The 13,586-nt window shown below is 41.6% G+C and overlaps 1 protein-coding gene across 1 annotated transcript; it reads right to left on the reverse strand.

Annotated features, from left to right (window-relative positions):
- Positions 1-242: 242 nt before the first annotated feature.
- LOC131231983 (pentatricopeptide repeat-containing protein At4g39530) lies at positions 243-3,766 on the reverse strand. Its single transcript, XM_058228406.1, has one exon. It carries the CDS (start codon positions 3,668-3,670, stop codon positions 1,124-1,126), a length of 2,547 nt encoding a protein of 848 aa, XP_058084389.1. The 5' UTR covers positions 3,671-3,766; the 3' UTR covers positions 243-1,123.
- Positions 3,767-13,586: the final 9,820 nt, after the last annotated feature.

Below are 13,586 nucleotides of genomic sequence, written 5' to 3' on the forward strand. Positions count from 1 at the left end.
ATTGGGAGGAGGGCTGGGATTTGTGAGAGAGAGGGAGTGGAGAGGGAGAGGCAGAGGGAGTGTCAGCGCTGAGAAGGGAAATGAGAGTAGGGATTTTGGTTTTTTTATGTTATAGGGACCATTTGCCTGCGGCCTTGAAACTGGCTGCAGGCAAAGGGTAACCCATCCGTCGGATAAGCCCTGTTTTGTTGCAGTGACCTGTTGTCAATACCTTGTAATTAAATTAACTTGGACAAGAAATATTGGTTAAATTAACAAGGACCCATCTATTATAACTTGGATTATTTCCCAATATGCTCACGCACATTAACAAAAATATCCTTGTAAATGCTAAATACGCAGGCTCGTTCTAGAACAATAGGCTTTTGGACACAGCCCAAGCCAGCCTGATTAATAAACGGGCTAGATTTGGCTATGGTGATGTCTTGATTACCACATCTCACATGCACCGTAAAGAAGCTAAAGAGGGCGACCAACTGTCTCAATCACTGCTTGCAAAAAATGGGAGAAATCTATTTTCATAGACCGTACTGCTGGGGAATCCTTGTCTGAGGGCTCCATGTCTCATCTCATTGGCTGCACTCAAAAGGAACATGGTCCCACCCCTTTATCTGGTGGGTCCAATCATGGATGGATCACAGCCCACAACTTGGACGAATTGAATGATCCTACTGCTGAATTGGTTATCACCATGCAGACAGTAGTTAGTATTCTTCTCCACCTTCCAACCATAGGCCACCTATCAGGTGGTTGAAATCATCATCAATGACGCTTTTCCACCATGGTCGACCTGTGGCAGGCTGCACCCAAAGATCAACATGGAGTTTTTAACTTTTCAAGTTTTTTCTTTGGATGAGTGGCTTTTAAATTCAGCGATCAAATTTTCTATTTCATCCCATGCATTTTGCTAGCTTCCCTTTGGCCATCTCAATCTTAACCACATTGGCCTAGATCGGTAGTTTGCATTTCGGGCATCTACCCCTTCTCTAGTTTGGGATGCTTCATGACTAAATCGATCTCTTCGTTTCGGATTTACACAAATCACTTTCCCTTTTGGAAGTCGAACAATCCCAAAATTGACTTCTGGTTTCTGCTTCCTTGGGTATCATGTAACCACTTCATCTCAATCGTCCATCAAAGGACTGGTCATGTCTGGTGCATATCCAATGCCTCTGATTTGTTCTGTCAATCTGTCCAATGCTTCATATATAAAATCAGCTTGGCTATGCATTCTGTCTCTCACAGCAAAGACATGAACCTCATTCTTCACTTCAATCCAGCTGTGTCCTGGTTCCTTCATCACCCCATTGCAATTCATTCCTTTCCTCACCTTCTCCACATCAGCCCACATACCCTTGGATGCAAAAATATTTGACAAAAGAACATAGGACCCACTATCTGTTGGGTCAATTGAGATTGCTGCCTCTGCCGCATATTTCCCTATATTAACATCGCCTGCCATCTGACATGCACTGAGCAAGCTCCTCCACACAACTGCAGCAGGTTCGATTGGCATCCGTTCTATAAACTCCTTTGCCTCGCGCAATTTCCCAAATCGTCCCAAGAGAGCAACCATACAAGCATAATGTTCCATGCCCGGTTCAATGTCATGATCATACTTCATCGAATCAAAGTAACGGAGTCCTTTCTCGAGGAGTCCCACATGGCTGCATGCAGACAGCACGCCGACGAATGTGACATAGTTGGGTTTGATCTCCTCCTCTTGCATCTGCTCAAACATTATGAGAGCTTCTTGGGCGTGCCCATGTTGCGCATATCTCGAGATCATGGAATTCCAACACACGACGTCTCTCCCATGCATCGTGTCAAACAGTTTCCGAGCCTCGTTGAGGCTCCCGCATTTTGCATACATGTCTATAAGTGCATTGGAAACATAAGGATCCGAGTCGAGGCCTGCCTTTATGATATGGTCATGGAACTGTAGGCCATGTAATAGACTAGCAAGATTACTAGCTGATGAGACGAGAGCAACAAAGGTAAATTCATTGGGTTTCATTCTTGCAAGCTGCAATTGTAGGTAGAGTTTGAGGGCATCCTCACCTTGGCCATTTAGGGCATACCCAAAAACCATGGCATTCCAAACTACGATATCCCTTCCGTCCATTGCTTCAAACACTGCCCTCGCATCATTGACACATGAACACTTTGAGTAAACATCGACTAGAGCGCTACCAGCATAAATGTCCAAAGAAACTCCGAATTTCAACATCAGGCCATGGATTTGCTTGCTCAAATCCACGGTCGATAACACTGCAGATGCCCCGAGAAGGCTAACAAAAGTCAGTAGGCTTGGACTCAACGATCTAAACCTCATCCTACTAAATAGACTCAGTGCTTCCAAGAAAGCGCCATCTCTTGCATACCCTTCAATCATGGCATTGTATGAAACCACATTGTGCTCAACCACATCATCGAAAGCATTCCTTGCATCAGCCAAAGAATTGCATTTGGCATACATATCGATCAGACCATTCTTCACAAACTCGTCAGATGCCAGGTTAGTTTTGATAGTGTAAGAATGCACCTGTTTCCCTTGTTCCAGAGCTGTGGTAGAACCACATGAGGTGAGGATACTTGTGCAAGTAAAGCCATCAGGCCGCCACCCTAGTCGACTCATTTCCGAAAACAACTCCATCGCCTCCTGGTCACATGCATTTTGCATGTAACCGGCAATCATTGTAGTCCAAGAGACTACGTTCTTATCAACCATGTGATCAAATATTTGGTGGGCAATTTTCACTCTACGACACTTGGAATAGAAATCAATCAGCACGTTGTTCACTGAGACATCTGTTTCAGTTCCGTTTCTCAATATGTAGCCATGTATTTGCTTGCCTCCTTCCAGAAACTCTAGAATTGAGCAAGCACTTATAATGCTTGAAAGAACATATCGATCAGGACGAACATTGGTCTCCCTCAATTGGTTAAACAGCTGCAATGAAACTTCGCTCCTTCCAGCTTGTGAATAACCTGTAATGATCGCAGTCCAAGTGACCGCATTCCTCACCGGTATTTCATCGAACACAAGCCTTGCTTCGTCTATATCTCCATTTTTAGAATAAAAATCGACCAAAGCAGTCCCCACATAGACGTCCGATTCAAAACCCGACTTGGTAACAAGACTGTGCACTTGGGTAGCACAACCGGCCGCCCTTAATTGCCTGCAAGCACGCAAAACACTGGCGAAGATGAATTCATTCGGATTCTCAAAGGAAGATCTTCGGAAGCGCGAGAAAAGCGTCAAAGCCTCTTCTCCATGACCATGTTGGGTGTATCCAGAAATGATCGACGACCATGTGATTAGATTTTTCTGAGGCATTTGATCGAACAGATGACGTGCATCGTATATGAAGCTGGATTTCGAGTACTGATTTAGGAGAATGTTGTTTATGAAGGTATCCGATTGAAATCCCGAGGAGATGATGAGGGCATGAATCTTCCTGAGATGGGATTTGTTTTTTGAAATGCATGATTGCAAGAGATCGGCTAGTTCGAACCTTTTGTTGTACGATTCTTTGATGGGGAGAAATGGGGTTTGTGAAGAAAGTGGAGGTGGGGTGGAGGTGGTGAAATTGGCGATTGGAATTTCAGTTATGGGGTGTTTTTTGCAAATAAATCTTAGCGCAAGTGCTAATGGGTGATTTCGCATTCTATAGAAAGCGAGTCTGCATTTTCATGTGCGAAGTTCATCAACCATAACAAAATAAGAAACGCGGGACGCCGATTGCCTACAACCCCCGACAGCAGGGACTTCCTGACGTCGGAAGCTAGGTGGGGACCACCGTGATGTTTGTGAGAAATCCACACCGTCCATCCATTTTTCCGGCTCATGTTAATTCATAATCCTAAAAACAAGGCAGATCCAAAATTCAAATGGGCCACACGGCAGAAAACAGGAGACTTAACATCTACCGCTGTAACATTCCCTGGGCCACAAAAGTTTCGAATCCCGTTAGGTGCTCAAAAGCTATGTGGGCCCCCATAATATGTGTTTTCTCCAGGTTGTCCATTCATTTTGCCAGCTCATTTCAGCCGGATCCAAATCTGAGGTGGATCCGTGTGACTTATTTAACAGGTTAGATGGTAAATAAACATTATAGCGGACCTCGGGAAGTTTTTAATGGCAACCGTTTGATCATCCTTATTTCCTATAGTGTGGTCCACCTAAGATTTGAATCTGCTTTATTTTTGAACTCATGAAATAAATGAGTTACCAAAATAGGTGGACAGTACGGATAAAACACATACATCGTGTTAGGACCCACGTAGCACCTATATCATTACTTGAGGGTCACTACCACACTGAAGTCCAATATTTTTTTGTGTTTTCGGTTCATCCGAGCGGGAAAGATAAGGTTTTAAATATATTTCAAAAGAGAGGAAGAGAGAATATTGTTTTGTTTCTTTTTCTGCTTTTGTTTAAAAATACTTCCACATCAAATAGGTGGGAAGAACTCAACGACGGTACACACACATACAGGGAAAATGTACTATGCGCTTTAGCTCACAATAAGCTCCCATAAGGTCAAGCTATGTGGGCCCCACCGTGATGCGTGTCGACCATCAACACCGTGCATTTGATGGGTCCCCTTTAAATTATGGGATATCCCAAAAAGCAGCTGTATACGGAACTTAGGTGGGTCATTCCATCTAAAAAAATGTGAAGACATGCCAAAAACATATAAAAGCACTTGGTGGGGCCCACGTGAAATTTGCATGCGTCTGAAACTTGGTCTAAACTCTCATCCAAGTGAGACACACATAATGGATGGGCTGCATTTGCAAACCACATCTCAGTGGGCCCAAAAAATGATTATGAATGTTTTAATGGTTCACGGCCCATCTCAACTTTTGTATGTGGTGTGGCCCACACACAAGTCACGGATTGACTTGATTTTTGAGACCTAGGCCCATGATGGAATGGTGCATCTGACTAATGGGGTAGATGTTCGAAACACATTACGGTGGGGCCCACACAGCTCGACCTCATGGGACATTCCCATCAGCTCGAGCGCATAGTACCTTTTCCCATATATATATATATATATATATATATATATATAGAGAGAGAGAGAGAGAGAGAGAGAGAGAGAGAGAGAGAGAGAGAGAGAGAGAGTCAGTCCCAGTCTACTATGCACAAGGCCACATAGAGCTTTCATGCGAGCATTCATGTGAGCTGTTAGATTACACTCATGGCTGGGATTCAACGGCATTGAGAATATGAGAGTCTCGAAAATTATGACTCGTGCCAAGACTCCTCGCGCTCATGGGAATGGCATGATGTACGCAGTTAGGTAACTATTGGAGGTGCTATGTGGGCCGATCATGATGTATGTGTTTTATCCATATTGTTTATCTAATTTTTCAGATCATTTTAGAACATTAGTAAAAAAAAAAAAAAAAACAACAACAACAACGTAGATCCAAATCTCAAATGAACCACACCACAGGAAACAATGCTAATTAAACACCTATTGTTAAAAACTTCCTAAGGTCTACCATAGGGTTTATTTGTCATCCAATCTATTCGTTGGCTCACAGAGACTTGGATGATGAGAAAACAAAAATATCAATTTCATCTAAAACTTGTGGCCCTTAAGAAGTTTTTAACAGTGAGCGTTGAATCACCATTGTTTCTTATGGTGTGGTCCATTTGAGATTTAGATATACTACACTTTTAGCTCATGCCTTAAAATAAGCATTCAAAATGAATGGGCTTTATGGATTAAACACGTACATCATGGTGGGGCCCACAGAGTATCCTGATGCTGCCTCAGAAGGCAATCTGTGTCCCTTGGATGCATGGGTACCACCCCCATTAGTACGGAAGCTCACTACGTAGTGAGTAACCAAGTATGCTTACCGTACTGAGTAAACTCTATGGGGCCCACTATAATTTACCTATTTTATTTACTTCATTCATCCAATTTACTAGATAAGATTGCACAGACATGGATGAACACAAATATCAGCTTGAGCCAAAACTTCTCTGGTCCGAAGAATTTTTCAAAGGCGGACATTCAATTTACACTGTTTCCTGTGGTGTGCTCCACTTGAGCTTTGGATATGCTTCAATTTTGGGTTCAACCCATGAAATGAGCTAGAAAAACGGATGGACGGCGTGGATAAACCACATGCATTCATGGTGGGCCCAACATAATTTTGCTCAACATCATAAAAGCTTACTCATTAACCCAGTATGCAATTTGATTTCATCGGGACCCAACTAGAGATGGACCATTCTAGTGGTGCTTCTTTGGGGCCCACTGTGATCTATATGTTTTATCCAACCCGTCCATATTTTTTGACAGATTATTTTAGTGCATGAGCCTAAAAATGAGGCGCATCAGACGCTCAAGTGGACCACACCACATGAAGCATGACGGCACAGAACATTTATTTGTGTTGGAATAAAAGTCGTTAGATCACACCAATCGCTCCACCATCATTGTCGTTGCCTACAGTGGGGCCCACTGTGATCTATGTATTCTATCCACTCTGTACATCTATTTAACAGATAATTTTAGAGCTCTATCCACTGTACATCTATTTAACAGATAATTTTAGAGCTTGAGACCAAAAATAAAGTATATCCAAACCTCAAGTGGACCACATCACAGGAAATAGTGTGAATTAAATGAATACCATTGAAAAATACTTGGGGGCCATGGAAGTTATGTATCAAGCTAATATTTGTATTTTTCTCTTCATCCATATTTGTGTGATCTTATGACCAGGTTGGATGACAAATAAACAAACATTATTATGGGCCCTAGCAAAGTTTCAACAGTGGGAGTCATTATTTCCATTGTTTCCAGTGGTATGTTCCACTTGAGCTTTGAGTATGCTTCAATTTTGAGCTCAACCCTTGAAATGAGATGAAAAAAAAAGGATGGACGGCTTGGATAGCCACATACATTTACAGTGGTCCCAACAGAGTCTACTTAGAATGATAAAAGCACACCGAGTAACTCACTACACAATCTAATTTCATCGTGTGTGCGAAGGAAACGGATTGGCGGGTGTACCACACACACCACCAATGTGGCTGGTGTGTTGACGTCACCAAGTTATGTGGGTCCCATCATGAGGTATGAGTTATATCTAAACCGTTCGTCCACTTAGTGATCTACTCTTAATACTTGATCCAAAAAATAAGACAGATCCAAAAACTAAGTGGACCACATTGTAAAAAGCAGTAGGGGATTGAACGCCTGCCATTGAAACCCTTTTTGGGGTCACAGAAATCATTGATTAATATGATATTTGTTTTTTCTCTTCATCGAGGTCTGTGTAACCTGACAAACAGATTAGATGGAAAGTACATGTTAGGGTGGACCCTACGAATGTTTCAACGGTGAGAATCAATTGCCTACTGTTAAAAACTTCTTGCGGGCCAAGTTTTGGATGAATTGGATATTTTTATTTTCTCATCATCCATGTCTGTGTGAACTAAGGAACAAGTGTTTTTTTTTTCTTTTTAAAAACACACTCACACACACCACCTAACTAACATGTTTGAATGGCAAATAAACATTATAGTGGGCCCTAGGAAGTTTTTGACAATGGGTGTTCAATCACAACTGTTTTCCTATAGCGAGGTCCATTTGAGACTTTGTTTTTCGGCTTATGCTTGAAAATGATTTGAAAAATTAGATGAATGGCATGGATAAAATAGGTATATCATGGTCGAACCAAAGAGCACAATTCGATAATTTTCAAGTTGCCTACAGTATGCAATCCCCCATACCGTGAGGGTGCAAAAGTAACGCCGCGAGTCATTATTTTGGAGGCTCTCTCATTCTCACGGCTGTTGAATCACAGTTGTGAGTATAATCTAACAGCTCATATGAAAGGCTCGCATAAAATCTCCATGCGGCCTTTATCAGGTCGACCTTATAGGAACTTCCCATGAGGTCAAGCTGTGTGGGCCCACCATGACGTGTGTCGAACATCTACCCCATTAGTCAGATGCACCATTTCATGATGGCCACGGGCTTAAAAATCAAGTCAATCCATGACTTGGGTGGGCCACATCACATACAACAGTTGAGAGGGGTTCACCCAAGTGTTGTATGTGATGAATGGCCAATTTAGTCGCCTGAATAATTTTATGCCAGTAGAATAAAAGATTAAAATTGATTTTTGGAGCACATGCAAGCTCTGGACCATTGATCATGAGGTGGATTGTACCGTGAACGTGAACGTCCTCTTGAATATGCGGAGCCAACTTTTGAGCCCATATTAAAAAAGAAAATAAAGAAGTAGAAAAAAGCGAAAAAAGAAAAGAAAAAAAACAGGAGGTTACCTAACCCACTGGGATGTCTGTAACGTTCACACCTTCCTTGCCAGTTCATGCTTGCTAGCCCAAAATAAGATTGATCCAAAACTCAAGTTGGCCTCACCACAGGGAACCTTTCTAACCCCTCTGTTTTGTTTGTACCGGCCTACTCATAAGGTGGGTCCCACCAAGAGAAAGGCAAAAAATGAAGAATTTGGATCCCTTGCTTGACACATAGGAAATCCTCGATTTGTTACAATCTAATTGGGCACATCATCATCCACTGCATTTAACAGCAGTGCTGACAACGTTGTCTAGCGTAGGCCTATCACCATGTCGGAAAATAAGAATTTTTTGTTTGTGATAAGTAGAGGATCTGGATTCTTAAAATATCAGCCTAATTTAGAACTTTGGTGGTGTAGGAGATTTCAATGGCAGGCATCTCATGACCACTTTTTCATCATGGCCCTGCTTGTGTATTGGTTGAGCCAAACGTCATAATGACATGAGTTGCTGAAAATGATAGGTGAAGTAGATGTCACCCATGTGGCTATGGGAGGAAGAAACCAGAAGCAGGATTACACTTGAACCGTTAACATTGGCTTTGGCGAGGCTATGCTCTACCATCAAGTTATTTTTTGTCAGCTCAGAAGCCGCGGGTCACTACAGGCCTCGTGTTAGTTGAGATTGAGACGTACGACTTCTTTACTACCGACGCAGGAAATTGGAGTCCTTGAAAGAGGGGCGTGGTTCTGTCGAGGTGTGCACTTAACTGGCATTGGGGGTGAAAGATGGGCCCGGTCAGGTCACCCTATGAGCTAAGAATTCAAGTCCAGGTCTAGCTCAACCTGAATTGAGCTTTTGCTGACAAGGCCCGACTATCGAAATGTCCTCGACCGTTCGACAGAACTCGGCTCAGATCGTCTTTGCTCAACCAAGAGAGTTCGACCAGATAAGCTAGATGTATGATCTCCTCCAGTAACGCACGACAAAAATAACTGCTAGACCCGTGATTTTAGGATAACCAGCGACATCATCGCTCGCGCACGTCTCGCTTAGTGGCTGAGATCGTGCCTAAGATGACGGGCCACATTGTCCTATGAACAATATAAATAAGGGACCCACCTATAGGAAGAGGTACGCAAACTCACCCAAAACCCCTCTACACCACTAGATTCAGATTCCCAGCCTGACATTGGCATCGAAGGGTCCCCTTCTCTAGTCAAGGTCTCCATTGCCTTTCTCCTATTGTGTAGATACTCGGAAGGTTGGCAGCTCAGTGATGGTGGACTAGATTTTTGCATCAATATTTTGGTGTTGTCTGTGGAAACTTCCCATGAGGTCGAGCTGTGTGGGCCCATTGTGATGTGTGTCGAACATCTACCCCATTATTAAGATGCACCATTCCATGATGGGCCACTCATGGACTAACAGGCTTAAAAATCAAGTCAATTCATGACTTGGGTGGGCCACATCATATACAATAGTTGAGAGGGGTTACCCTCTCATTTAAACATTCATGGTAGTTTCTTGGGCTCACCGAGATGTGGTTCAGAAATCCAAACATGTGGTGATGAATGACTAATTTAGTCGCCTGAATAATTTTATGCCAATAGAATAAAAGATTAAAATTGATTTTTGGAGCACATGCAAGCTCTAGACCATTGATCATGAGGTAGATTGTACCATGAACGTCCTCTTGAACATGCAGAGCCAAATTTTGAGCCGACATTGAGAGAGAGAGAGAGAGAGAGAGAGAGAGAGAGAGAGAGAGAGAGAGAGAGAGAGAGAGAGGAGGTTTCCTAACCCACCCGGATGTTTGTTACATTGACACCGTCCATGCCAGCTCATGCTTGCGAGCCCAAAATAAGATTGATCCAAATTCAAGTTGGCCTCACCACAGGGAATTAACCTTCCTAACCCCACTGTTGTGTTTGTATTACATCCGGCCTGCTCATGAGGTGTGTCACACCAAGAGGAAGGCAAAAAATGAAGAATTTGGATCCGCCGCTTGACACAAAGGAAATTTTTATTTGTTGTAATCTAATTGGGCACATCATCATCTATTGCATTTAATGCAGCAATGCTGACAACTAATGTGGACCAATCATCGTGCAGGAAAATAAAAATTCTCTGTTTGTGGAAGGCAAATGATCTGGATTCTTAAAATATCAGCCTAATTTAGAACTTTGGTGGCGTAAGAGATTTCAATGGCAGGCATCTCATGGCCACTTTTTCATCGTGGGGCTATGGGACGAAGAAACCAGAAGCTGGAATAAACTTGAACCGTCAACATTAGCTTTGGGGAGGCTATGCTCTACCATTAAGTTATTTTTTGCCAGCTCAGAAACCGCGGTTCACTACAGGTCTCGTGTTAGTTGAGATTGAGACGGACAACTTCTTTGCTACTGACGTAGGAAATTGGAGTCCTTGAAAGAGGGGCATGGTTCTGTCGAGGTGTGCACTTAACTGGCATCGAGGGTGAAAGATGGGCCTGATCTGACTGAGACCGGTCCAGCTCAACCTGAATTTAGCTTTTGCTGACAAGACCCAACTATCGAAATGTCCAAACCCATGTGGTTTTAAGACGCTGATAAGTCCCATGTGAATTGTCCGAGTTGACCAAGATTTGGTTGGACCTAATATGGTTTGACACCACCAGTCGCCCCCAAGTACGACAAGTTGCGGAGTCATTTAACCAGGCCAAGTTGGGTCTACTTTTCGAGCCCAGGGAGATTGACTCCAAAATGGAGAGTTGTTAAATACTTTGCAATTTCGTGATGTTTGATACGCAGGCACTGGAAATCTGTAAATGTGGCATATATTAACTCAAAGAAACCCGTCTGAATAGCAGATTCCAGTGTCGATAGGTCATAATCCCAAAATATTTTCAGGGCTGGATATCTATTACCTGTTTGGGCATTAGGTAATCTTAGGCCTAGGGCTAAGCCAATTAGTTATTGGGCCTGAAAACAAGCTCAGGTCTGGACATGGGCCTGTAGACGGTCCAAAGTCACCCACACAAAGCACTGTCCTGGCCAGTGCTTCCCCATTTGTTTATTTTACATTGCGGCTACAACGATGCGAGTTCACTATATCCTAAGGTCTTTTGGAAGAAGCAGATGAATAGGAAAAATGAGGCCACAATCATGGTTTTCAGACTCGGACTCGGACCGACTCTTCTCTGGTCTTGAGTTGAGTCATACCGGACCAATCAGGGGTAACTCAGCTGAGTTAGGCCAAGCTGATGATCCTAACCATTGATCTGTTAATTCCCATATGGGATGAAGCATGCCCCAAACTGTTCTATTTTATTTCACTTGAATGCGTGCCGTTGTTCTCAGGGAAGCGGGTTGCGTACTGAGCAGGCTACAACGTGCTACTAAATTTTGAGGGACCCACCGTGGATGTATGTATCTTATCCGCACCGTCAATCACCCTATGACAGGAAACAGCGAGGATAATGATGTCCATCGTTGACATCCTCCCAGGGCCCAAAAAGTAGCTATTTAATTCACACATTTTCCTATGGTGTGGTTCACTTGATCTTTGGATACCTAAAATTTTGGTCTCATGCTAAAAAGTGAGCTGATAAGACACATACATCATGGTGGGTCTCACAGAGTTTACTTAGTACACCTTAAAATTTTTGAATAAACTAATTCAAATGAGTCGACCTGCCTTGATTACCCCAGAGTTGTAACAACCCGAAATTTTAGGTGCGAGTTTACCTGTACATAAGGATGTATGATTACACTTGTTTAACTCTACACTTGTAGATCTATTAATATTTATGTAGTTTAACTTGAATCTAACCATAGGGAGCATTTTTCGACGGTTGATTAATAGGATAAACCCCTGAATACCTTAGTATTCTCACCCGTTCATCAAACCGACCATTAAATCAACTATTTACCACTAGATGAGGATATCTAACCGACCGCTTTAAATTTGGACCACCTGATCAAAGTAAAGTAACCACCAGATTTTTATATCCACTCGTACACACGTCAAATTAACATTTTGATCCGTTCATATTATTTATCAATTATGAATATGCTTATTTACCATCAAAATCATGATCTATGCATTTTACACCTGTGAACTAATAACTTGAATCTAACAGTATACATTTCTAATATATATCGTATCCAAAAACTACTTTATACGTATTCATTTACAAAAATGACTGTACAATAACTCATAAATATGATTAACATTTTAATCATCTACTTATTTAAAATTTAAACCATCAATTGATCATCCATCACCATCAGATCTTCCAACTAGGCCATCCAAATATCTAAATGAACCATTCATTAGGTAGATCACAGGGTATACATTAAAACTAACGGTTAATTTTTTACATAGGATGTTGGTAAACTTTGTTTTAAATTATGGATAGATGTAAGCCATTAGAAATGCATCTTGGCCATCCTCATAAGATTAAGGCTCAAACTTAATTAGTTGATAGAGCACACAAAATGACGAACCAAGCTAAAATTTCGCTTTATTTGGACAGTCCAATCAAAAGATATGCAAGACCAAAGTTTTATGTGAAAAATGAGGACGTGAGATGGTCATTCTCTCATGGCTCTCCAAGTACAGAGAGACTTGAGTTATTTTTTTTAAAAAAATTGAAAACCACCCTCTACGTGCATCCACACCATATGGTATGTGGCCTACTTAAAATTCAAATCTATCTTATATTTGGGCCAATGACCCAACATAATATAACAAAATTGATGAATAGAGTGGATTTTGGTCCACATCGTTGTAGGTCTCACATCTAAAAATAAAATAAAATATAAAGAAAGATAAACATCCGGTTTTTGTATAATAACGGAGAAAAAATGGGAAGAACATTAATAGTAGGAAACGGATCCATCGTTTCATCCACACAAGTCACCTAATGTTTCCATCCTCCATATGTGTGCACACACATGTGTAAAGTACGATGATAAAAAAAATAAAATATAAATGAATAATAATAATAATAATAATAGTAATAGTAAAAAGAAAAGTTTCAATGATAGTTCTTCTTGCTCACGGTTTATAATCAAGCAGGCCACTCGAGTACTAGTTATACTTTATTTTTTGACCCATTTATTAACATGACAAGGTAAAGAAAATGGACGGAGTAGATTTCTCATAACATGTTAAAGAATGTCATCAATTGAAAGGCAAATGTATGTATGAAAGAATTCCTATGAAACAATTCCTTAAAATTTAGTTTTATCCAACACAAATAAAGTTTGAAACAAAAACTACCTATTTTCCCTCC

Source organism: Magnolia sinica, chromosome 2, assembly GCF_029962835.1.
Source record: "Magnolia sinica isolate HGM2019 chromosome 2, MsV1, whole genome shotgun sequence".
NCBI classification, from domain to species: domain Eukaryota; kingdom Viridiplantae; phylum Streptophyta; class Magnoliopsida; order Magnoliales; family Magnoliaceae; genus Magnolia; species Magnolia sinica.

Bases quoted from the DNA above. Each gene is read 5' to 3' on its own strand.
- LOC131231983 (XM_058228406.1), bottom strand. From the start codon at position 3,670: ATGCGAAATCACCCATTAGCACTTGCGCTAAGATTTATTTGCAAAAAA.